The sequence below is a fragment of the Hyaena hyaena genome, unplaced genomic scaffold, assembly GCF_003009895.1.
Source record: "Hyaena hyaena isolate Hyena2069 unplaced genomic scaffold, ASM300989v1 scaffold_158, whole genome shotgun sequence".
In the NCBI taxonomy this organism is placed as follows: domain Eukaryota; kingdom Metazoa; phylum Chordata; class Mammalia; order Carnivora; family Hyaenidae; genus Hyaena; species Hyaena hyaena.
Window position 1 is genome coordinate 1,655,557 of NW_024080790.1, and position 25,949 is coordinate 1,681,505.

General features: G+C 42.0%; 1 protein-coding gene across 6 annotated transcripts in view; it reads left to right on the forward strand.

Annotated features, from left to right (window-relative positions):
* Positions 1-383: 383 nt before the first annotated feature.
* The window catches only part of AAK1 (AP2 associated kinase 1), a 164,531-nt gene continuing 138,965 nt past the window's right edge, over positions 384-25,949 (forward strand). For all 6 annotated transcript variants that reach the window (XM_039239530.1, XM_039239532.1, XM_039239531.1 and 3 more), the window contains exons 1-2: positions 384-731; positions 1,017-1,410. In XM_039239530.1, the coding sequence (XP_039095461.1) occupies positions 1,248-1,410 (163 nt within the window). In that variant the 5' untranslated portion in view covers positions 384-731; positions 1,017-1,247. The remainder of the gene's footprint in view (positions 732-1,016; positions 1,411-25,949) is intronic.

A 25,949-nucleotide genomic window follows, 5' to 3' on the forward strand; every position in this document is an offset into this window, starting at 1 on the left:
GGACCTGCCAGAGGCTAAGCGGTTAAGCCGCGTCCTTCAGGTGTCAGGCTCGATCCGTTTGGAAACAACAACCCCCAGAATCCCTTGTGCACGGAGGTGAAACTGCAAATAAGATGGCTCCAAAAGGGTGGAACATGCAGCAGTTTCCTAGTCCTTGGCGGTTTCTTTACCGGATATGTTTAAATAACCGAATCCCCACAAATGCACCACCCCACTAACCACCTTCCAGGCGGAGGAGGCCACCGCAGCCGCCTCGCTCGCTCCTTCAGGGGCATTCTGGGAGTTGTAGTCCAGCCGGTGGCTCGTGCCGAACTACCTTTCCCATGGTGCCCTGCGGGTCGGGCGATAAAAGTTCTTTTCCAAAACTCTCTTCACACTGAGACACCCTTCTCCCGGGTCCCCTTCTCTCCCACGACTCCTTCTCGTCTGTCGCGACCGAGCGGCAGCAACAGGAGGGCCTTGGCTCCTCGCCTTGCCGTCCTGAGAGGCACTTCCGGCGGCGGTTCACTTCCTGGTTGGGTGGATGGAGCCAGGCGGGAGCGCGCGCGGGGGAGGGGCGGCGGGTCAGTCTCCGCTGGGCGCTCCGGGGATCAGCTGGCGGGCGGGCGGGCGCCGAACGCGGCCCCGGCTCTCGCTGCAGCGCCGCCTCCTCTCCGCGTCGCAGGCCGGCCCCGCGGCCGTGACAATGTTGCAGGGCTGGTAGCTGGGCGCCAGCCGCCGAGCCTTCTCAAGTGGGTGCCGCCGGGATGCTGCCTCGCGGAGCGGCGGGGAGACCGAGGAGGAGGGGAAGGCAGTGCTTGGCTGGGTCAGCGCTGCTGGAGGCGGCCAAATCCTCCCTTTTTTCCGAGCCGCGGGGACGGGGTCCGGGGCTGTGCTCGGGATTTCAGCCCCAGGGTTTTTCTCGCTAGGAAAATGCATGAAGCGTTTCCCCGGGATGATGGCTTTTGCTCCCTCTAGGACTCAGCGGTTGAATTCGTAAGTGTGTTACTGATTCATCCTCTCTTCTGTCATCACAGGTTTAAACTTACGCGAATCGCTCTCTTGAGGAGGAGGGGACCGCGGCGCGATTGACACGCATATTCCTATAGGCATCTTCCTTCAGCCCCCACCCCCACGGCCGGATTCGGGTGGCTCCTCTCCGAGCTGAAATCCGAGAAGAAATCCTTGGATCTCTTGTTTTCTTAAAAAAAAAGAAAAAAAAATCCAGAAACCTTCGGTATTTTGCTTTACTGCTTCCTCTTCTCAAGATGAAGAAGTTTTTCGACTCCCGGCGAGAGCAGGGCGGCTCTGGCCTGGGCTCTGGCTCCAGCGGAGGTGGGGGCAGCACCTCGGGCCTGGGCAGTGGCTACATCGGAAGGGTCTTTGGCATTGGGCGACAGCAGGTCACTGTGGACGAGGTGTTGGCGGAAGGTACGGTGGGACTCTTTCAGTGCGCCGTGAATTAAAATCTTGTGCTGATGCAGCAAGACTGGTTTCTAGTTGTTCAGTGTATGAATGGGTTTTGAACAGTTGACCCTCCCTTCCCCCTTCTCTTGCTCAGTGAATTATTGTCCTTGAAAAATTTAAAACTGGGGTTTGGAAGTGACAGGGCTTATGGGGTGGAAGGACGTTGCTGGAAATTGTTTACCTCAATGGCCTTTTAGTATTTTTTAAAAATTGACAAGCCAATTCTTGTTTGCCTCACTGAATTACGAGGATCCGAGAGAAAACGTATGTGTGAAAGTGTAAAGCTTCACATCAAATGTAGGGTGCTGGGCTGGTCATCCTCAAACTTGAAATATCGATGTGAGAGTTGAAGGGTGGAGATGGAGTACCTTTAAGAAGACAGAGGGGTTTCTCCTTCTACCCAACTTTCCCACTCCCATGAGCAGGCATTGGAGGAAGAGAGGATTTCCAGAGAATGGGAATGTGTTTTTCTAAGAGCCAAGGCTCTTGGTGGATTTAACTAGTTTTGTTTCCTGACCCAACTGTAATCAGGTCCCCAGGATGTAGCTAAGATAACAGAAATTACATGAGATGAATGTGGTTATTTTGAAACCAGTCCATTAGGCCCCTCTTTCTCCTGTTTTAGTTTTTATTTTTTAGCCAAAAGAATTACTTGAGAGTGACATCTGATTTTTGTTTTTCCTCTCTTGGAGAAGATGTTATTTAGATCTGCTGTGTAAATTCCCTACATGTGTGTTCATCTGTGTATCTGTAGATATGTAAATATATGTTTTTATCCCCAAGGCTTTCTGGAAATCTTGGCATGTCTCTTTTGGTAACCTTAACCTCGACCTTCATAATTACACCAGACCCATACTTTTCACAGCCCATTGCCTGCCTTGTGTGCTTTTATTTTTATTAAAAGCAGCAATTTCCTTGGCATGAAGCTATTCAAACTAATTGGATGGGGCCAACCTGCTGTAGGTTGTGTTATTGGCTGAGAGGGGATTGGGGAAGGGGGATGCCACTGTGACTGCAACATGGTGGTTGTGGGGGGACAGTTTATTAGCTGGAGAGGAGGCTTTTTGCAAGCTAAGGTTGACCTGGGAGATGCAGAGGAGCCTTTTTGCAAGCTAAGGTTGAAGCAAGGGTCCTAACCTGGGCCTGGGAGATGCCTGTCATGGTGAGTGTTGCGGGTGGGTGGGTTAGGAGGAGGAAGAAGCTGTGTTTGGCTCTCAGCTTGTGCAAGTTCTGGGTTCAACCAGACCCAATTTTCTGGGGTTAGGGTGGAAGCCTTTACTTTAAAAGCACTTAAAAAAAAAAAAAAAAAGATCTGACAGTTAATGTCCTTGTGAAATTGTTGCTCTTTTCCATTCTCAGCACTGTTCTAGCTGGACTTAATCCGGGGCCTGAGTCACTGTCCCTCTGGATCTTTCCTTGTGGGCTTTGGTGCAGGATGGGAGATGCTTCTGTGCCCGCTGCCAGATCCGCACCCTTGAGTCTGATCTGTCTCTTTCATTCCCGTGCCAAAGCCCTTGACTGCAGTGGGATGGAGAAATGGAGAAGGAGTGTGAGAGAGAAATCAGGAGGAATGAGGGAGCACAGAGGTCTTTCCTTCTCTTTGAATGGCCTCTGCTGACCTTATAGCCCAGGAGCATTTGCTTCAACTAGGATATTGTCTCCTTGTACATGGCGCCACCCTAAGTAGTGACTGTTCTCAGAACCTGAATGATGGGGAAGAGAAAAGGCAAAATTAGTCTTTGTTATCTAGGCTGTCCTCCTCTTCCCTGGAATTCCTCCCTGAGAATCGCACATCACGCATTATGATATTTTTAAGTGGAACTTAGGCCTTGCAGCTCTGCATTCATTTATTTGTTCATTCAACAAGCAGTTATGGAGCGTCTATGATATACCAGGCACTGTGCTAGGCCCTAGGGGTATGACATAAAACTAGATGCTAGAGTTTACAAACTACTTTGAGAGATGGAAAACAGCTAGTTGGAATAGAGAGATATGTGCTATCATGGAGATAAGCCTAGGGTGCAGTGGCCCTCAGTTTTAGAGAGCCAAGGATTGCTTTCTGCCGGAGGGGTCATCCTAGTGTGGAGGCAGCACAGACAAAGACTCAGAACAGCAGGAGAGAATCTCTTGTAAAACAGAATCTGGTGATACTGTCCTTTTTATGTCCTTTGACTGTAAGTGAGTTTGAATTTGTGGCTCTTAGAAGTATATAGCTATATAAGAGTCAGTATACAAAGTATCTATGTAGCATCTGCTAAGTAAAAAGGCACTCTAGGTTCTGAGAGGCATAGGGGAGTTCTGAAGGGTGCTATCTGCCTTTAAGGAGCTGTCAGTGAATTTGGGAAGACAAGGCAAATACTCATACACACAGTATAGCACGGTTACCAGCACTGTCTGTATGGTCAGGCAGATCTGGGTTTGAATTCTGGATCTGTTGTTTACTAGCTGTGAAACCTTGGATAAGACTTTTCAAGCCTCTCTCGAATCTGTTTCCCTGTGGCAGTGGTTCTCAAAGTATAGAGCCTGGATCAGGAGCATCAGCATTATCTAGAAGCTTATTAGAAATGTGAATTAAGCCTCACCCCATAAACCAAGAGTGTGGGGCTTTCACAGATTTCTGGAGAGATTCTTTTTTTTTTTTTTTTTTTACAAATAGTTTATTGTCAAATTAGTTTCCACATAACACCCAGTGCTCATCCCCACAAGTGTCCTCCTCCATGCCCGTCTCCCCTCTCCCCCACATCCATCAGTCCTCAGTTTTTGTCAGCATTTAAGAGTCTCTCATGGTTTGCCCTGGAGAGATTCTTATGCAAGCGAAACATCGAGAACCCCTGTCCTATGGCGCGGTCATGAAGATTAAATGAAGCAATGTATATGAATTACTTAACATTTTTCAGGTGTTCAGTGAGTGGCAGCCTTTATTCGTCAGCAACATTATATCCTATATATAGTTAAAGGGGAGTGAAGGGGCATTGTGAAGGCTACAGATTGCTGTAGCCATCCCATTCCCTTTTGTGGATGGACAGAGTCAGATATTTTTCTGCAAAAGCCTCAGTAGCTCCTTCGAGGGTCAATAGATGTTTTGGGTAGCCATGTTCCTTCCTGTACCCTTTCCTTTTCGAGTCCTCAGGTGCTGACCTAACCACTAGTCCCAGCCAGAATTGTCCAAGGATTATGTGAGTTGTGCATCAAGTGCCCAGGGCAGTGGCTAGGCAGTTTGGGGAGGGTGGGCTTTAAACACAGACTGTTTTCCCACCACATCCCACCTGTCACCCCTGTTTCTCTAATGTGGGTGTTGGTCTCTGCTTTATAGTGAGGAATGCAAGAACACCTAGGAGGAGCTGCGGGAGTAAGAAAGGAAAATGTCTGGGCTGCCATCTCCATCAGCATCATCAGCCCTGTTCACCTGCTTTCATGAACTAGTCAGTGAGAGCTTATTTGGGAGAAGTGAAAGCTCTACACCATGACGTCTTTTGAGTAACCATTGAGTAGCTCTCCATTATGCACCGCTACCCTGTGTGCCTCAGCCCTATGCTCTTTGTGGGGCAAGAGAGGGGATAGTGTCTGGGGGAAGGAGTGGTCCTGAAGGTTCAGTGAGAGGCAGGCAGCTTGAAGGAGAAACAGGTGGGGGAGTGGGATGACCAGTGTTACAGAAGGGAGTTCAGAGGGATATGGCTATTGCTAGGCTGCGTGCAGAGGGAGATATTTTCTCTTTAGCTTCCTTAGTAAAGATGCCATGATGACTTCCTAATCATGTCTGAGGTAATGGGCATGTGATGTCAAGGAAAGATTTGGGTTAAGCTTCTAGAATGAACTCAATGGGAAAATAGGAGCAATGCTCATAGGACTGAAGAGCTGTGCCTTTATCATACATTCTTAGTTATATGAGGCCTTACGCCTAAGCTTTAAACAATAAGTGTTTGTCAAATACCTGCTGTGTACAAGACCACATTCCAGGACTGCATCAGTTCTATATAAGGTGGACCATGTGCCCTTTCACTTTTTTTTTTTTAATTTTTTTTAATGTTTTATTTATTTCTAGGAGAGAGAGAGAGACAGCGTGAGCAGGGGAGGGTCAGAGAGAGAGGGAGTCACAGACTGAAACAGGCTCCAGGCTCTGAGCTGGCAGTCAGCACAGAGCCCGACGCGGGGCTCGAACCCACGAACCGCAAGATCATGACCCAAGCGAAAGTCGGACGCTTAACCGACTAAGCCACCCAGGCGCCCCCCATGTGCCCTTTCAGAGCAGCTTCCTTACTTCTACTAAAGAAATCCAAGTTTAGCATTAATAAGATCTACTAAGTGAGTTTCCATACCAGTAAGCTGATGATTTCTCCTACCAACGTCATAAGGTAGTGAGGATTAAAAGTGTGTGTGAAGCCACTTCAAACAAACATATGTGTGTATGTATGTATGTGTATATACACACATATGCAGCATATAATTATATTGTGTTGGTATTGATACGATGCACACGTGTATTCATTTAGTGAATTTTCTTTAGGACTTTGTGGCAGGCACTGTGTTAGGTTCCAGAGCTACTAAGATGAACAGGATGTGGGCCTGGCTCTTAAGGTGCTCATAGACCAACAAATAACCCTGACATCAGTGGCCAGCACTTAGCATGGTCCTTGGTACATACTAGATGGTAAAAAGATGTTATGAGGTGATAAAGAGAGGGCCTGGGGGTGAAGGTTTATAGATGATGTGTGGTTTGAACAGGAATGAAAATTCCCCAGCATATGGTCCAGATGAGGGTTATCCAATACCTTCCCACCAGAGGGATGAGCATATGCAAGTGTGGAGTGGTGAAACAATTTGATGAGTTTGGGAATAAGTACAAGTTTCCCTTCCAGAATCAAGGAAAGAAGGGCATGGAGTGATAGGAGGAAATTCTACATTTCTTCCCTGGCTATTCACCTGCTGTTCACTTTCTTCAGTGGCCCTGGTCTTTTGAGTAACCATTGAGTAGCTCTCCATTATGCACTGCTACCCTTTGTGCCTCAGCCCTATGCTATTTTTTGGGCAAGGGAGGGGATAGTGTCTGGGGGAAGGAGTGGTCCTGAAGGTTCAGTGAGAGGCAGGCAGCTTGAAGGAGAAACAGGTGGGGGAGTGGGATGACCAGTGTTACAGAAGGGAGTGGACAGGGGAAATAATGAAGATGTTTGACCAGAGCAGAAGGTAGGTTGGTGAGAAAAGAAGAGGAAATAAGGTTATGAGGAGCTTTAGTGCCAGGAAGAAAGGTTAGTTATAAGCACCTGAGGTCTTTTCTGACGCAGACACCAATTTGATCCCTCCCACTTCAGATGTCTTTGCCTGCTGGGAAGTCTGGTTTTTTAGTGGCAACTGCAGATTTTCAGGGGGTGGTTTGTGAATGGTGTCTTCTTCCTGGCTTCAGGCATGATGACGGTTATAGCTTTGCTAAATATAGTCAAATCTAGAATTCAGAAATGAAATCCAGAATAAGCAGTTGCATGGTCAAAACCTTTCCTTTGGTCTTTCTAACAAAGTCACACTAACTTAATGAGAGATGATGAAGGGAAATGGTGTCACATGGGTTTTAAGTGGGAGGTTATGAGGGGAGACATACACTCGTACCTCAGTAGCTAAAACTGCATGCAGGGTACATGGGGAAAGCTTGATAAACATTCATAAAGTACAGATGAAATATTACTGCATCAGAGCAGTCATTGCAGTGTTTGAAAGTTGACATCTCAGAAAGGGGACTAACACCACCATGTACCTTCATCTAGTACCCTTGCAGGGATAAATGCTTTCTGAGCCTACTGAGGAAATAACTGTGACATCTGCATCTGAAAGAGCCAAACTGATAATAATAGAAATGGTATTGTCTATTGAAGTAGCATCTGGCACTGTGAAGTAGCAAAGAGTAGCCTTCAGTCTGCTTTTCTGGTGCCATTTTTTTGGTGTGGTGGAAGGAGCACTACAGTATAAATGGGGAGGTCAAGGTTTGTTGGTTCATTCATTGCCATATCCAGTAACTGTTACTGAGCCCTCACTATGTGCTGGGCATCAGCCATTGAGAGCTAAGACTGCCTCCAGGAACTCACAGGATAGCACTTCAGATACACCAGCCAATACCTCCAAGTGCTGTAATGGAAGGATATAAAAAGGGGAGGGGAACAGGCAAAAGGTAGCCATTAATTTTGTGGGGTCAGGATTAGTCAGGGAGAGCTAAAGAAAGAGGATATTTGAGATATGTCTTCAAAAATAAGAACTTATTACTAGATGGACAAGGTTGAGAGAATTTTCTAGGCAGAGAGAATAACATGGCCCAAGACAAAAAGCAAGGAAGTGCCTTGTTTACAGGGAAACTTTATGTGTTGAGATAGCATAATCCAGGGCTATGTTGTCCAATAAGGTAGCCATGGCCACATATGGCTTTTAAATTTAAGTTATCTAAATTAAAATATAACTTTAATTTTTCAGGTACACTAGCCATTTTTCAGTTGCTTAATAGCTACATGTGGCTAGTGCCTATGATTTAGGACAGCACAGATAGAAAACATTTAATCATCACAGAAAATTCTATTAGACAGTGTTAATTTAGAGCAATAGTCCCTAAACTCTTTGGATAGAATGACGCTATCAGTTAAACATTTAATTTCTTCATTATATATATGCTTGGTTATGTCTTGCTATCATTAACTAATATCTGAAGACACAATATATACTTGAAATGAAGTTCATCATTTATGATCATAGATGCAAATCTGTCTTGTAAGTCCTCTGGTTAGGTTTTGGCAAGTGTCTTGTTACATCTTATTAGATTGTGACCATTTCTACATCATATTGTGACTGATGGGGAATTAAGTATACCAGGAATAGAATTGAGGCTCTACCTTTCTCTTGTTGTTCGTTTATGCTTCTGTTATCTTTAATCCAATATATCTTTGCAGGAATCTTTGCCCCTTGTTTGCTTTATGAAGATTAATTCATTTAAAACAAATGTAATCAGTAAATCCACTGAATCAAGCACATGAACTGTGTCAGCCTATGCTATGTAGCTTCTACTCTTCCCTCATTATTCTATCAGATTCATATGAGATATGGGACTGACATAGAGACTGGATGGGAGCACTAGTGTTAGGCCATCTAGTAAAGATAAAATCTTATTTTTTAAGATGGAAATTAATATAAGTAGAGAGTCTTGTACATGTCTTTTTCTTCCCTAGTGGATTTTTTTTGTGGACTTCTGTTTGGAGACCTCTGGTCTTGAGCAGTGGTTCTCACCGAAGAGTGATTATCGCCGGGTGGCATTTAATAATGTCTGGAGATATTTTCGATTGTTACAAGGTGGGAGGTAATACTGGCATCTCGGGGGGTATAGGCCAAGGATACTGCTAACCATCCTACAACATACCCAACAGCTCTCCCTCCCCACCACAGCCAATAATTAGCCCAAAATGTCAGTTGTGCCAAGGTGGCACAATGTGATGTGTTGGCCAGTGTGGGGAAAAAGAGGAGTCAGGGATGGCTCGGAAGGGTCTAATCTGACTTCAGGCAAATCACTTAATTTTTAAATTCATTTTCTTAGAATCAGTGAGTCAGTAGTCTTTCTTAACCTAATATGGTTAAAAATCTTTATGTCATTTTCTGTATAAAATAGCTACTTCCAGAAATAAACCCGTAAACTAAAGGAAGTAGAATGGCAAGTATTTGTAGGGCTCTGGCTGAGGGAGTTGTAACTGTACTCTACCACTGACTGAATATGGATTATGAGTTTTAGAAAATTCTCCCAATATTCTCATTGCTCATATCTGAGCGACCCCAAAATATTGTGGAAGCACTTTCTTTTTTCTTTTTAAAATTTTTTTAAATGTTTTATTTATTTTTGAGAGAGAGCTAGAGACAGCATGAGTAGGAGAGGATCAGAGAGAGAGGGAGACACAGAATCCAAAGACAGGCTCCAGGCTCTTAGCTAGCTGTCAGCACAGAGCCCAACCTGGGGCTTGAACCCACGAACCGTGGGATCATGACCTGAGCTGAAGTCGGACGCTCAACCAACTGAGACACCCAGGTGCCCCATGTGGAAGCATTTTCTGACTTGAATTGCTCATAGGGAGGTTCAGTTGGGAAGGGTCATTAAAAACCAGAATGTTGTGAGAGAAGATGTAGATAATCCTTTGTACAAGGAAGAATTTTCAGGAAGAGTCTAGTACTTGCAGTTAGGGATAGTGGGTTCATGTTCTTTGACTTCTGTTTGCCAGTATGGCTTTGGGCAAGTGATTTAACCATTGGGAGCCACTGATTCCTCATTTATTATAAATGTCCTTCCTACCTCTGCAAGGATGTGGTGATCATGAAACAAGAGGATGTAGGTTTATTGTAGCATGTATGAGACAGCTTGCCCTGCCAGCCAGGAGTAGCAAGGTTTATTGAGCATCTATGGTATTTTCAGCTCTAAGATGCTGTGACATCTAGAAGAATAATGGAAGATTTGGCTCCTGCCCTCTTTGTTGACATAATGTGACCAACACACAGGAAACAAAAGCACCCTGTAAGACAATAGGGTGTGTGGTGTAGTCTCTAAATTTTGGAGGTATTGAGGGGAAAGAGATCAGTGAGGACCGACATGGTTAGGAAGATTTTGTGAAGATGGATTGTTTTTAACTGTGAGTCTTTTCTGGAACCCCCTCTTCGAGTAACCTTGTTTTATTTAGGGAACATGTCTAGTTCCGCACGTTTGCATATGTTATATTCTTAGTAAAGTTGAAGTAAGTATTGCAGCGTTTTTGGTTTCTTTTGAGGAACAAAATTGCCTACATAAATAAATCATATGTTCTGCGCTTATAACCAAAGAAAAAAAGCCTTTTCATTCCATGTGATTTTGAATCACTCAGCAATACTGGCTGCAGTATTTTGTGCCTCCTTCCTCCCTCCAGTATCTTTATTATTACCAGCTTGCTATCTTTATTTTTAGTGTATTATATATACTTCAAACAATCTCAGTTCTTCTTTCGAGTTATGGACAATTGTTAGGAAAGAGGAGTCCTTATGAATGAGACTCCTACCTTGGCAGAGGGCAAGTTCCTCAAGTTGGAACAAAGTTGAAAGAGTGAAAAGCTGGAGTTGGAATCGAGGGCTGCTGTGAGTGAATCAGCTTGAACTCCATGGTCAGTTTTCTCCCTGGGCCCTGAGTTAACCTTGGCAGACAGCAGATGGCAACGCCAGTCAAAGCTTTGTTATTTATGATTTCTGAAGAGCCAAGAGATTATTTATTGGATGCAGGAGTTTATGGCACATTATTATTATAGAAGACCCTGCATGGCATAGCATTGATGTTAGATTATCATTTGTAATTATAATGATCTTAAATAATGATGCCTTTCATCTAGGACTTGAATCCTGGAGAAAGCAATATAATGCCATGTAATTTTGCTTGCTGTCTGTTTTTGAGGATGCTTACAGCTATTGTACTGGGACTTTTAGGGTGAAAGAGAGATTGTTGTTCCCTATGGTACTGATCATGAATTTGAGAACAAAATGGAGACTTTATTACCCTTTGGAAACAAGAAAAAAAAAAAAGGAGAGGACTCAGGTCTCATCAGCTGGGCCCCTCCTGGAGGACTGAGGCTTGAGCAACATTTACAGAGGGGGCAGGTCTCCTGCTAGTACCCACAACTCATCATTTTCCCTGGCCATGAAATCTTGTTTGCTCAGGAAGTGCTGATTATCTTACTGGTTTGTTAGATTTGTTTAATTTCCACTTGCCTAGTCCTTCTCTCAGACCTTTGTCCTCTAGTTTTAGAAGCCTGGACATCTTGGTGGTGGGGAATGGGCCGTGTTGGAAGAAATAATGCCATCTGGGTTTTTGGCTATGGAATAATCTTGGTTTGACCAGAAGGGGTAACTCAATAATGATTGGAGAAAACCTACTATCCAGTACTGTCTTTCCTTCCCTGTCTCCCAGAATAATGGGAGCACTGTGATGTTCTCAGGAGAAGACCTCCACGGTTAGCCCCATGTGTGGAATTGGGGTAGGCAGCCCTTGGCCTCAATCCTGGACCTGTCCCTGTGATGTTGGGCACATCCAGTCTTCTCATTTATAAAATGCGGATAATATTGTGGTTGGTTGTAAGGATTAGATGAAATTATGTAAAGCACTTAGCATAGTGCCTAGCATATAGTTAGCAATCTGCAAATGGTTAACTCTTAGCATTTGAGTGCATGAATTTTATTTTTATCAGGCAATATTTGTTTTGCTGTGTGTATAAGCTGGTGAAGTTAGTTGTGGATATATATAGTGTGTGTGTATGCGTACATGTGTATATAAATATGTATACATATATAGATGCACATGTAACTTATATTAGTAATATATATACATATTAATCTAAAAAGTAGAAATATAAGGTATGAGTATCTTAACTATATAAAGGAACTCCAACTATTTAAATAAATGCTATATTGTAAAGATAGATAGCTACAGCTAAGGAATAAAAATAAGAAAGAGAATGTCAGAAGAATATTGTAGTTTGATTTTTTTTTTTCATGCTTGAAAGCCACCTGTGTGTTGGAAAATTTCCCCAGCCTATCATGTTGCTATTAGTATGAAGGGCCTCTCTGCCTCTTTGCCCCTGAGGAACGCCTGATCCCAGCTGCCTATCCAGCTTCACATTCCTGGGCTCTAATATAGGTCGTTTGCTTCATTAAGGCCTGTGCCCTCCTCATGTCCCATGAGTCATGGATTTAGTTCTTTCCAGTGCTTTACTCACAGAGTTCCCTGTACCTGGGATCCCCTGCTCTGCCCACCTACCCTACTCCCACCTAACCTCAGTACTTCCCGCACTCGATCCATCTCTCCTTCTCTTCTGTGGATGCTGGTCATACTTGCTGCCTTTGTGGACGGTTTGGGCCCATAATCCCAAATTTGTGTTTTGCTATTTATCTATTTCATTTGTATCTACTTTCTAGTGTCAGATAATTTTTAGGAGGCAGAGTGTAAACCTTAGGTTTATTTTGTATCCAATTCAGGACTCTTAAATTTGAACACTGCAACAGTGGGTACAGAATACATTAGCTGAAGAAATAATACAGTAAATCAGTACTAAATCACATTCACTGGGCAGGCACTACAGACCAGACAAATGTGAGCTATACAGACCTCCCTGTTCCTATTCCAATAATATAACAGATCTGTGTTTGGGACCTTACTACAATGATAAAAGCACTCAAATCTAGGTTTTTGGTGAAGTTAAAAAATAACAAAATTCAAAGCAAAGTAGAATACCTTCCAGAAGCTCAAAGTAGAATACCTTCCAGAAGTTCATGTAAATTTCATGTAAATATTGATTCAGTTCAGTTATGGATTCCTAATTCTATCAATCTCAAAAATAGAGATATAAAGTATAAATATGTTAACTATATAAAAGAACTCAAAGTATTTCAGTGCTGTATAGTGAAGATGGAGAAGATTAGGTCAAGTATCAAAAACTCAGAAGTTACCAAATTTTCTCTTTAATAAGCAAGGCGTGCATTAATTTTCTAGCTTGTGATGGTTGTTGGCCTATGGTAAATTAGGACAGTAATTCTCAACTTACATTTAGGGTAGTGGGCATGGGAGCAGAGGACAGATAGGAAAGCAATATATAATTTGAAAAAACACATACCATCCCCAGGCCTAGCTAGGAAAGGAGGAACCTCAAAGAGAATGGAGAATGGTGGTATACCCTCTTAGAAGGCACACTGTAGTCGTAAGTGGTTGGGGGAGGAAGAGGAAATGAGACTTATGTTTATCAAAGGGGATATGGTTTTTAAAAGGTTCATAAGTATGGCACTAGCAGCTCAGTTATAAATTGAGTCTAGAGAGTTGGTTCCTAAAATTGGTCACTATATGTAGCTCTTAGAACAGAGATAGGAACTTATTTTTCCCTGTTCTTGCTGCTTTCAGAGATGAATAGTGGAAAGGGGGATCATCTGTAAGCCTTTACTGGTGGTTTGCCCAGTGAATTCCATGACCTTGTTTAAAGAAGATCAGATCTTGGTGGCTCTCTGATCAATGATGAGAATTCACTTGAAAAAAGTTACTTTTGGATTATATAAACTTTCCCAGAAATTGAAGTATTTTTCTTTTTTAAAATCATAGTTTTAGAGTAAAATGGGTCGTATAAATAACTCATCCAGCAGTTTTGGAGTGATTTTAAGGTGGTATGATAGAATAATATCCAGGTTTATATATATTCAAGTTTTGGCTTTAGGTTTAGCTCATCTGAACGAACAACTATACAAAGTAAGGGAAGTAGATTGCGTAGTCTCTTTCTCAGTGACCTGGGGCGCGTGAGTTCCCTTCTGCTAGCATGTTTTTCCAGACCACTGGATGATCTCAAAGATACCTTCTAGCTGGAAGTCATGATTTTTGAGTTCTCTGGTTTCTTTTGAGACCATTTGAGAGAGGGACAGTGGCATGGGGTTGATTAGGTTGAAATGTAAGACTTGTGTAGCTGGGACTAGGACAACTCTCTTGAGATTTAACCTTGGCTTATGTATGAGCCATACTGGGTTGTGTCAAAGTCTCTGGAGGCAAAAGATCCCATTCCTTTTCTACTACTCATCATGCCGGCGGCCCTATCTTTTCTTTAAACTAGAAAAATCAGTGTTCATAATTAGATATTGGAGGTGAGAGGAAGCTGGGATAATCTTGGGCTTCTGTCTTAAATGACTGGGTACGTAATGGTATCAACAGAATGAAGAAAGAACAATATATTGAGGGAAAGAGAATGACTTTGGTTTAGGACTTTTAAGCATGAAGCACCAATGAAAATCCAAGTGTGGATATGGTTTAGGACACTGGTGGATAGGACTGGCCTGGATTTTAGAGAAAAGTGTGGTGAGAGTTGTTCTGCAGCCACATGATATTAATGTAAAGTGAAATGGAATGAGATCTCACAAAGAGACTGTGGAAAAAGAGAGAAGCAGGCTATGGGGAGGTGGAGGAGGAAGAGGACACCTTGAGTGAAATCCAGACTCCTCACTCCGACCTGCAAACCCCTGCAAGAGCTTGCATCTCTCTTCACCTCAGCCTGTGACTCTTTAGCCACAGGGATTCCCTTTTATCTTTTTTGAACATTTAACATTGTTTCCTCTTTGGTATCTTAGGCTTGACTGGTCCCTTTGCCTGGAATGGCTTTTTTCTTTTCTTTTCTACTTTTTTCTTTTCTTTTCTTTTTTTAAGATAGAAAGGAAGAAATGAAGGAAGGAGGGGAAAAAAGAACAAAGGAAATACAAAAAGAAGGAATGAAAGAAAGGAAGGAAAGAAAGAGGGAAGGAAGAAAGATACTTGGGTAGAAAAATATATTAAAATCTATTTTTAAAATTAATTAATTTTTTATTGAAATATAGTTAACAGTTTCAGGTGTACAACATTAGTGATTCAACAATTCTGTACATTACTCAGTGCTCACTCACTGGTGGTGAGTGTGGTCACCTTCTGTCACCCAACAACATTGTAATAATATTATTGACTATATTTTCTATGCTGTTCATTTATTTTATAACTGGAAGTTGGTAACTCTCAATCCCCTTTATCTATTTCAACCCCACCTACCTTCCTTCTGGCAGCCACCAGCTTGCTCTCTGTACTGAAGAGTCTGTTTTTTGTTTGTTTCTTTGTTCATTTGTTTTGTTTTTTAGATTCCCCATATGAGTGAAATCATATGGAATTTGCCTTTCTGTGTCTGACTTGTTTCACTTCACATAATACCATCTAGGTTCATCCATGTTGCAAATGGCAAGATCTCATTTTTTCTATGGCTGAGTAATATCCCATTTTGTGTGTGTGTGTGTGTGTGTATATATATATATATATACACACACACACACACACACACATATGTATCACATCTTCTTTATCCATTCATCTGTTGATGGGCAGTTAGGTTGCTTCTAAATCTTGGTTTTTGTAAAATAATGTTGCAATGAACATAGGGGAGCTTATATCTTTTTGAATTAGTATTTTTGTTTTCTTTGGGTAAGCACCCAATAGTGGAAATACTGGATCATATGATATTTCTATTTTTAATTTTTTTGAGGAACCTCCATACTGTTTTCCACAGTGGGTGCAGCAATTTACATTCCCACTAAGAGTGCACCAAGGTTTCTTTTTCTCCTTATCCTTGCCAACACATGTTATTTCATGTCTTTTTGATTCTAGCCTTTCTGACAGTGTAAGGTGATACCTCATTATGGTTTTGATTTGCATTTTCCTGATGATTAGTGATGTCTGATGTTGAGCATCTTTTTTTNTTTTTTTTTTTTTTTTTTTTTTTTTACATCTTTTCATGTGTCTCTTGGTCATCTGTATGTTGTCTTTGGAAAACGTGTCTATTCTGTTCCTCTGCCCATTTTTTACTTGGATTATTTGTGTTTTTTTGGTGTTGGGTTATGTAAGATCTTTATATATTTTGGATATTAACCCCTTAGCAGATATATCATTTGCAAATATCTTCTCTCATTTAGTAGGTTGTCTTTTTGCTTTGTACAAAATGACACAAAGGTTTTTCACTGCGCAAAAGCTTTTTATTTTGGTGTAGTCCCAATACTTTATTTTTGCTTGTGTTTCCTTTGCCTTAGGAGACCTGTCTAGAAAAAATATTGCTACGACTGATGTCAAAGAAATTAATGCCCATGTTTTCTTCTAGGAGCTTTATAGCTTCAGGTCTCATCTTTAGGTCTTTAATGCCTGAATGTTCTTCTTCAGGAAAAGCCTGCTCTTTCTGTCGCTGACTACTTCTTGCCATTCAGACCTCACTTAAAACTCACCTCAGAGAGACCTTCCTTCACCATCCAATATAAGGGACTCATCATTTTTTATTTTGCCAGGTAGCCTGTGTCAATTGATTCTTGCTTATTGTTTATCTCCCTCCATAAGAATATCACCCTCATGAAAACAGAGACCTTCACTGACTTGTTCCGTGTATATCCCCAGTTCCCCGTGTGGTGCCTGACACCTCTGAGGAACTCCGTGAAAACGAGTTGAAGGAACGAATGAAGGAGGTAGAAGGAATGTTTGGAGACAGATATAGAATCAGGAGAGGATAAGTGAATGCAATGAATATTAAGTAGATTTAAAAGAAGGAGGGTATGGATACTTTAGGGTGTTAGCAATCAGTAAGGTCATGATAAGGATGGAAATATATTTATTGGATTTGGAAATATGCAGATTATTCATGAGCTTTGTTAGAGCAGTTTAAGTGGAGCAGTGTAATGGAGAGGAGTCAGGAGGCAGTGAAATGAGCGAATGGGAAGTCAGTTGGATGCTGAGGCATGGTGGCATTTATTATTTTTAATGGTGGAAGAGGCTTGAGTACATTAACAGAAATGTAGCTAGTAGAAAGAAAGAGGTTGGAAATATAGTATGGGGGGATTATTGATGGAATAGGACTGAGTACGTGGTGACAGGTCATGGATACAATCCTCAGCTGAGGTGCAGGAGAGGACTTTGAACAAGAGAAAGGGCACTCCATTCACTGACCAGAAAGGAACTGGAGAAAGAATGGGTAAAAAAAAGATAAGAAATTGGTACCGTTTGACAAGTTGAGGGAGTTCTTGCCTCATGGTTTTTGCTTTCTATCGAATGCTGCGGGGTAGGAGTGGAATTGGGGGTTTAAAGAGAATAAGGAAGGATGAGGAGAATTTTCCTTAAGTCTGTGAAGAGAAGAACTAACAAAGGATAAATAGGAAAGTGGCCTGGTCATTTGAAAAGCCCATTCGAGATGAGTCACCATCAGAAGACAGGTTTCCTGACCCCTGAGGGTTTATTGAATTTGAAAATGTACTATTTTGTATTGGACTTTCTCTTTTTTCTTTTTTTTTAATGTTTATTATTTTTGAGGAGAGAAAGTCAGTGAGAGAGGGGACAGAGGATCTGAAGCAGGCTTTGTGCTGATAGCAAGGAGCCCAACACGGGTCTCAAACTCCTGAACCATGAGATCATGACCTGAGCCAAAGTCAGATTCTTAACCAACTGAGCCACCCAGTCTCCCCTGGATAGGACTTTGTCTGAAACACATTATATATTTCCTAGATTATATGTCACAGAGGCAGCATGATATAGGTAGCAAGTATGCCTGATCAGAGCCTGTCTGGTGACCCCTATGCTCGGTATTCTTGGACAGTTGCTTCCCTGCTCATCAGGTTCCTTGTTCTTCAAAACAAGGAGATGATGGTGAAGTTACTTTCCAAGTCTAATATCTTGCTATCCTTTATTTCTCAAATACATTGTTATTAGATCTCTTAGGATCTTTATGTGGGTAAGATGGTTTGCTCCTGAATAAGCTTGCACTGCTTTTTGAATTTCATGTTTGTGCTTTATCGTGTTTTTTGGTTCCTTTCTAATGAGACTGCCCCTTGTTACTTCTCACTGCTATCCGTGTGCCTTCCTGAATTAGTGTCTCTCTAATTTGCTGCTTTTAATCTGCTGTAGACTTGGAAACTAGATGACAGCCTGTTAGAACCATGTGCAACAATGAAGAGGTCGTTAGTGAGAATTCGAGGGTCTTGTCTGTGATTAAAGGACAGGAGCTACTGACCATGGGCTTTGTCTCAGTTTGGCACAGAAATTAGTTTTTTGTGCCTCACGTTCCAGAAAAGTTGAGTTCTAAAGAGAAGATGAGTTACCATTTGATATTTCTTATTAATTAAATGTGCTTATAAGCATTTGTCTAAAAATGACTGTCATTGAGTATCAAAGCCATAGAGATTTAACCTATTTCCATTTTCCTTTTCACTTTCTATCCCTTCTTCTCCTCTCTCCCACCTGCCCTCCTCATACACAGAAGTCCTTTCTACACACTTCCAATGTAAGGCAATGTTCTAGGCACCATTATAACATTATTCCAGTCATTCAGTTTCCATGTATTTGTATTTGAAACCACAGAGAAGCTTCCAGGATTATATTTCACTGTTCAGTGCTGTATGTTTGTATCTCAGTAAGGGTCCTACTGGAGACTCAACTGGTGTTTGCTGTTGGGGGCTGGAAGACCTGAAACAATGAAATGAACTCAAGTTCCATATATAGTCTGTGGTTGATATGGCGGAAAGCTATCATGAAGTCTTAAAATATTTTTTAATACATGTTGTTAATCCATAAAGATAATAGAATAGCTAGAAGATAAAGTTAGACAAAGAGAGAAAATACTACCTGTAATCCTATAGATCACCATTGTTAACATTTTGGTGTGTGCCTTCCAGACCTGTGTATTTTTATAAAAATAAGAATATATTTCACATTACCCTTTATAATTTGCTTTCTCACTTAGCAGTATATTCTGTCTTTTTGTGTTAAATGTCTGCATCATCAGGTTTAGCCCATCGTGTGAATGTGTTGTGATTTATTTAGCCAATCTCCATTAGAGATATTTAAGTTATTTATAGCTATTACAAAACAACTGCAATGAGTATTTTTCAAACCTTTAGGTACTTGTTCTATTACTTCCTTAGGATAAATTTCTAAATGTGAAATAGCTGGATAAAAGATATGCATATTTTAACTTTTGATACATATAAAAATAGCCTACAGAAAGATTAAATCAATGCATACTTCCATAAGAAGTATCTTCTTTATGAGGTTGAACATGTTTTCTTTCTTCTTTCTTTCTGTCTGTATGACTTTTTATATTTTATATTTTTACGTGATTTTTTTGTTTATGTTTCTTTGCTCATATTCCGTTAGAGTGTTCATCTTAATGATTTACAGAAGTTCTTTACATATTTAAGATGCTAATCCTTTCACACATGTATACGTTGCAGCCCTTTTTTTTTTTTTCCATTTTATCATTTACTTTCTGTTAGAATGGGATTTTGAAGATTTTTTTGTTTATTTACTTACTCATTTATTTATTTTTAGAGAGAGAGTAAGCACATGCACGTGAAAGTGGGGGAGAGGGAGAGAGAATCCCAAGAATGCCCCAGAGTCAGTACAGAGCCCAGCGTGGGGCTTGGTCTCATGACTGTGAAATCATGACCCACACCATAATCAGGAGTCTGGTGCTTAACTGACTAAGTCACCCAGGTGCCCCTTTGTAGATATTTTTAATTCTTGTGCTATCAAATCTTTTCCTTTATGATTTTTGTCTGACATCATACTTGGAAAGGCCTGAAGAGAAAGATAGGGCCTAGATCACAGGGACCCTGTGAGTGTGAAGTTTATTTTTGAGCAGTAGGGAAGCCAGTCAAATTACAAAATTTTTTTGATGTTTATTTTTGAGAGACAGAGCGCAAGTCAGGAAGGGGCAGAGAAGATACAGAATCTGAAGCAGGCTCCAGGCTCTGAGCACAGAGCCTGACACGGGGCTCAAACCCACAAACCATGAGATTATAACCTGAGCTGAAGTCGGAGGCTTAACCAACTGAACCACCCAAGTGCCTCAGCCAGTCAGTGTTTTAAGAGGGGATACCATGATCAGATTTGTAGTTGAGTTGGATTTGTGGAGGATGACATGAAGAGACTGAGTATAGAGCATCTGGGAGGCTGTTGCTATGATCCAGGTCAAAGGCAGTGAGGGTCTACATTGACAGAATGGTAATAGGAACAGAGGAGAAGGCAGACAAATATTACAAGATCATGTTGTCAGGACTTGGCGCTTGATTGGATTTAGAGGTTGAAAGAGAGGTATAGAATTGGAAATGATTCTTGGCTTCTATTTTGAGTGCCCAGGTACATGCGATACAAGTGGCCCTATATACAATATATATTATTATATAATATAATAATATAGCTGAGCTATATTGTTCAGAAAGAGAGGGATGATGGAAACAGGGAAGATCAGGTTTAATGAGGAAGGTAATGAGTTTAATACAATCAGTTTGCCCTGTGTTTGGATTTTCTGGGATATGTAACAAACTACCTACAATTCAGTGACTTAAAACAACAATGGTTTATGATTTCTCATGATTCTGTAGGTTGACTGGGAGCTCAGCTGAGGTTCTTCTGAGGGTTCTGTTCATCTAATTTGGAGTCTGTTAAAATTGTCTTTACTCCTGGGGTGCCTGGGTGGCTCAGCTGGTTAAGTGTCCAACTTCAGCTCAGGTCATGATATCAAGGCTTGTGAGTTCAAGCCCCGCATCAGGCTCTGTGCTGACAGCTAGTACAGCTAGCACTGACTAGCTAGACTAGTACATCCCATTTCTAACACCCTGCTGTATCCTTAACAGAAACATTTATGTTAGAGAAACATAGGAAACCCTGTGGATTTTATACACAGAACTCTGGTGTTTTTTACACTCTGGGGGCTGTACCACAGTGAGAATTAAGTGAAGGTTTGTCTTTTAAAAATTTTGCTTGTTTATTTATTTTTGGTAAAGTGGATTAAGGGCTTTGGGGAACCTGGGCAAATCATTTTTAGGAAAGAGTACCTAGGTAGGTTGGATATTATGAAATTGATTTGTTGGGAGTTGTCCATGTGGAGATACTTGTGCTCAAGTTTGAAAAGTCAAGAGTGAGAAGACCAATAGGCTGAGAATGGAATGCAAGATTTAAGCAATAGCTTGGTAAGGAAAGCCCTTGAAGGAGACTGAGAAAGTATATCCAGAGATGTTGGAGGAGAATCAGTGGAGTACAGTGCCTTGGACACATGGGACCCTACAAAGGTAAAAAATTGGAATCAATAAGAGGATTAGATGCCTCCAGAGTTCTCAGTTAGGATAAAGACTGGAAAATGCCTCCGGATTGGATGGTGGGATGGCCTTGACTTCCAAAAGAGTGGTTTCAAAAGATTAGTGAGTTGATGGGTGGGTGCACCAAGATTACGCTATTTCTTCAAGAAGTGTGTTGAGCAGGGGCGCCTGGGTGGCTTAGTTGGTTAAGCGTCCGACTTTCGCTCAGGTCATGATCTCACGGTTCGTGGGTTTGAGCCCCGCGTTGGGCTCTGTGCTGGCCGCCAGCTCGGAGCCTGGAGCCTGTTTCAGTCTGTGACTCCCTCTCTCTCTGACCCTCCCCTGCTCACGCTGTCTCTCTCTCTCTCTCTCTCTCTCTCCTAGAAATAAATAAAAATATTAAAAAAAAAAAAGGAGTGTGTTGAGCATATTAATAGGCTAATAGGAAGGGACCAGGAGGCGGAGGGGGAGAGAGAAAGATTAAAACAAAAGTAAGGACAGTTGCCTAGTGGAGTGAGGTTCCAGAAGAGACTGGAGGAGATGACGTCTTCATCTCTTTGAGTTGCATCTCTATTCTTTCAGTTATTCAGGTCAAAAACATTTCCTCCAGTGATCTAACTGGGTCCTTACATATTTGCAGGCCCCAAACCTCTTAACTTCTCATCTGGTTTCTAATAAAACCCTGGTTGCCATTCACAGTACATCCCCAAACCCAACCACTTCTAACTTCCTCACCTGCTATCTCTGGGTCAAGCTGTCATTGGCCTGGATTACACAAACTGTTTCTTCATTGGTCTCTGCTTCTCCCTGAGCTTCCTCAGGCTAGAAGTAGCCAGAAATATCCTTCAAAATGCAGATCATTTCATGTGACTCCTCTGCTCAGAACCATCCAGCAACAGCCCATCTGACTGAAAGTAAAACTGCAAATCTTGACATGGGCCTAGAAAGTGCTCTGACCCACAATTGTTTCTCTCTCCTATTTTATTACTTTCCTCTTGGTTATTGTAGTCTCTTCACCCTGGTCTCCTCATGGCTCCTTAAAGCAGGGTAGGTTCATGGCCTCCCTCAGGGTTTTTGTACTCACTGTTCCTTCTGCCTACAATATTCTTCTTCTAGGTAACTCCAAAGCTTGTTCTCCCTCATGTCTTTTGCTTAAATTTCACTTTCTCAGAGAGTCCTTCCCTGACTATTCCATTAAAAATTACAAGCCTCCATTCCCCCAGCTCTCCCTATTCCTCTTCCCTGCTTCTGTGTATTCTGTGATTTATTTATTTGTTTGTTTATTGTCTCCCTTGTTTAGACTGTAAGCTTCATGATCGTGTCCTTGTTCACAGGCTGTCACAGGGTAGCTTAGTAAATGTTTATTGATTAAGTTGGTGAATGAATGAATGGGATCAAGCCAGGTCCTTGGAAAAGGGGGAGGAAATTTTCACTCAGAGACAGGAGGAGATAAATGAATCAGTGTGGATGTAGTTAAGTTTGTAGTGGGAGGTCTGGGGTTGTGGGGGGGAGATAGGAATTTGAAGTTAGTCATGGCAGATGCCCTCACTTTTCTGGAATAAGAAGGCAAGGTTATCCACAGAGGGAAGTGGTGAGTGTGGGGCTGAGGAGACTCCTCAGGTTTGGGATAGTCATTGAGAGGAATAGGAGTGGAAGCTATCCAAAGACAAGTAAAGGACCTAAGCCACAATGAAGACCATGAATTGATAGTGATAAAGTTCTGCAAGATTGTGTGATTTTTTTTCTGGTAGGACTCAGCAGGCTGGGGTTAGGAGCAGAGTAGGTGGATTTAGCATTATCCAGGGTTGGGTAGATGTGATGAGAGGTCAGGGGTGCAGAAGAATCAAAGGAGCAGTCCACATTGTCAACCATGGGGCAAGAATGGGGAGAGAAGACTGTCTAAGCAGCAGGTTGTTTGATGGGAGAAAATGGAAAGAGTTAGAGCCTGGAGGATGGATGAGTTTGAAGAACACATCAGGCCAGAGTGAAGGCGTGAGAGACCAGAGAGGTTGGAAGGTGTGTCAGAAAGTAAACAACTGACATTTAAAATTTGTGTTGACAAGGTCTAAGGTGTGGCCATGGATGTAGGTATTTGAAAAGACCAAAGGTCATTGTAGTGAAGAAATTTAGCAGCTCAAGTATAGGAGTAAATCATCCTTGTAGATTTTGAAACCATCCAAGATGATGTCAAGAGTTACAGCAGAGAGGAAGCCAAGATGCCAAAGTCTTCAGTGAATTTGGGGAAATGAGGAGAAGGCGGGAGGTACTGAGGCAAGGCAGGGTGGAAGCAGTGGGAGCTGGGTGGCACGAGCCCAGAGGGGCAGAAAATTTTACATGACAGTGCAAAGTGGAAACAGTAACGACCTGGAATTAAGAGAGCAAGGAGAATTCTGACCTTCTGCCCTGAGGTTCGGGAGGTACAGAAAAATCTGGCACAAGGAGGACTGGTGATATAAGCAATGTTGGCTGGTGCAGAAGCAGGTCAGAGCAGTTTGGATGATTTATCTGTTGGCCAGGTTATGGAGTAAGTTGCTGTTTATGGCATTTATTTAACAGCTTTGTGTTTCCTCTTGTTATTAAGAGGAATAAATACTTCTCTATATTTGCATATTTACTTATATTTAAATTAAAAAAAATTCTCCCAAGGATCCTTTGAGGAAATAAAAGACTTGTCAGGATCACTATAAAGATACCTCAGTATGTGGTTTTGAACTTACCTTTTGAATTTTGCAAATTGTTGGGACTTTCTGCTCACCTTTAACTTTCCGGCCCTCCTGGTCAGGTTGGTTGCCGCTTGGTCCTCTTTTGTCGCCCTGGACTAATGATTAACTCTTGTGGGAGCCAGCTACCTCAGAGGTTGCTGAGTGATGAAGGACCACTTCTCCCTGAGTCTTTGCCAGCTTCTAGATAAAGGAAAAGGCCTGTGTCAGCAAAAATGCTCAGTCTGTGAGTTAGAAATGGTATCTTGCATATTTCTGTTATTCAAGAACCAAAATAGCCGACAAATCTCCATTAAATGCTGCCTCCCCCACATCCCTAATACTTCAAGCTCCTCGCTTCACCTCCTGCACAGATCAAGGTGCTCCTGGGAATATCTTTTGATTTATATTACATGTGATTAGTTGTTCCCAGTATTTGTTCTTTCATACACTTGAGTGCTTGGCACATACCTCTTTAGTTTTTGTTCCATTGTACTGTATTTATTTATCTCTCTGTCATCTAAGCTGTTCTCCACCAACCCCTGACCAGCTTGGGCCCCTAAAAGACGTGGCTAGGTTTCCATTCACCTTTTATGTACTTTTAATAAGTAGATACTTAGTAAGTAGGCATTGAATTAATGCATTAAACTTAGAATTCAGGGCGCCTGGATGGCTCAGTCGGTTAAGCGTCTGACTTAGGCTCAGGTCATGATCTCGCTGTTTGAGTTCAAGCCCTATGTCAGGTTCTGTGCTGTCAGCTTGGAGCCTGGAGCCTGCTTCAGATTCAGTGTCTGTCTCTTTCTCTCAAAAATAAACAAACATTTATAAAATTAAAAAAACAAACCCTTAGAATTCAAACAAGCTGACTTATACATTTTGCAAAGGAGAAACTGTGCCCAGAGGATTCAGTAACCTGTTCAAGGCTGTACAGGCTCAGATGGACTTAGAATCCAGTTCTTCTCTCACAGATTTGGGGGCTTTCTAAGAGATTAGTGTCAAAACAACTAGGCCTAAATTGATTGTGTTCTCCAAAGCTAGAGATAATTGAATGTTTTGAAAATTTAATCATATCTCCTAAGGTTAGGGGCTTTTTGCTTCTCATTTCACCTGTCACCCTCATTTCACCTGTCACCCTGTTTGGGGGATAGGATGATGGGTGGGACTTTCATTGTTATTTAATTAACTACTGAGATTGGGGGATGAGGGCCTAGACGCTGGAAGGTTCCGTCCTACTTGTAAAACTGGTAGGTTTGCTCTTTCCCTGACATGTACCTTCAGGATGCCCTTCTGTCTCGGGGGTGCTCATGGGGGCCGGGAGCCATACACTGGGAACCTGTCAAGGGTACTGGATAAACTGTGGCCTGGCAGGCAGAAAGCAGCATATCTGGGGCACTTGTGAGTGGTTTGGGGGAACTTGGGATTAGAAGAAAGGACATTATAATCAGGTGCCAGAAGTTCATAGATAGGTCATTTGTGGCTGGTAGGGTTGGCAGGAAACAGTGAGTCACACTGGCAGGTTGACAGGGGATTGAAAAAGAACAAATTCTTAGTAATTGCTGGTAGAGACCTTTTTCCATTTAGACCAGTGGTTCTTAATCGGGGGCTATTTTGCCTGCCAAGGGACATTTGGCAATGTCTGGAGACATTTTAGGTTGTCACAACTTGGCAAGTGGTGTGTGTATGTGTGTGTGTTACTGGCATCAGATGAGTAGAGGCCAGGGATGCTGCTGAACCCCCTGCAGTAGACAGGACAGCCCCTCACGACAAATTATTTATCCAGCCCAAAGCCAAGAGTGCTCAGGTTGAGGAACCCTGATGATTACTTCAGTCATTAAAACAAATGTTTTATATGTATTCTTTACTTTGAATTCTGTGGTTAAATGGCAATTTATTTCACCTTTTTCTTTTTATTCTTTTTTAGTTGGAGTGAAATTCATATAATCATTTAAAAATTTACAAAATTTATTTATTTTGAGAGAGAGAGCTCGCAGGGGAGGAGCAGAGAAAAAGGGAGAAAATCCCAAGCAGTCTCCGCACTGTCAGCACGGAGCCTGATGTGAGGCTCGAACTCATGAACTGTGAGATCATGACCTGAGATGAAACCAAGAGTCGGACGCTTACCTGACTGAGGCACCCAGGCACCCCACATATAATCATTTAAAAGTGAACAGTTCATTTGCATCTGGTACA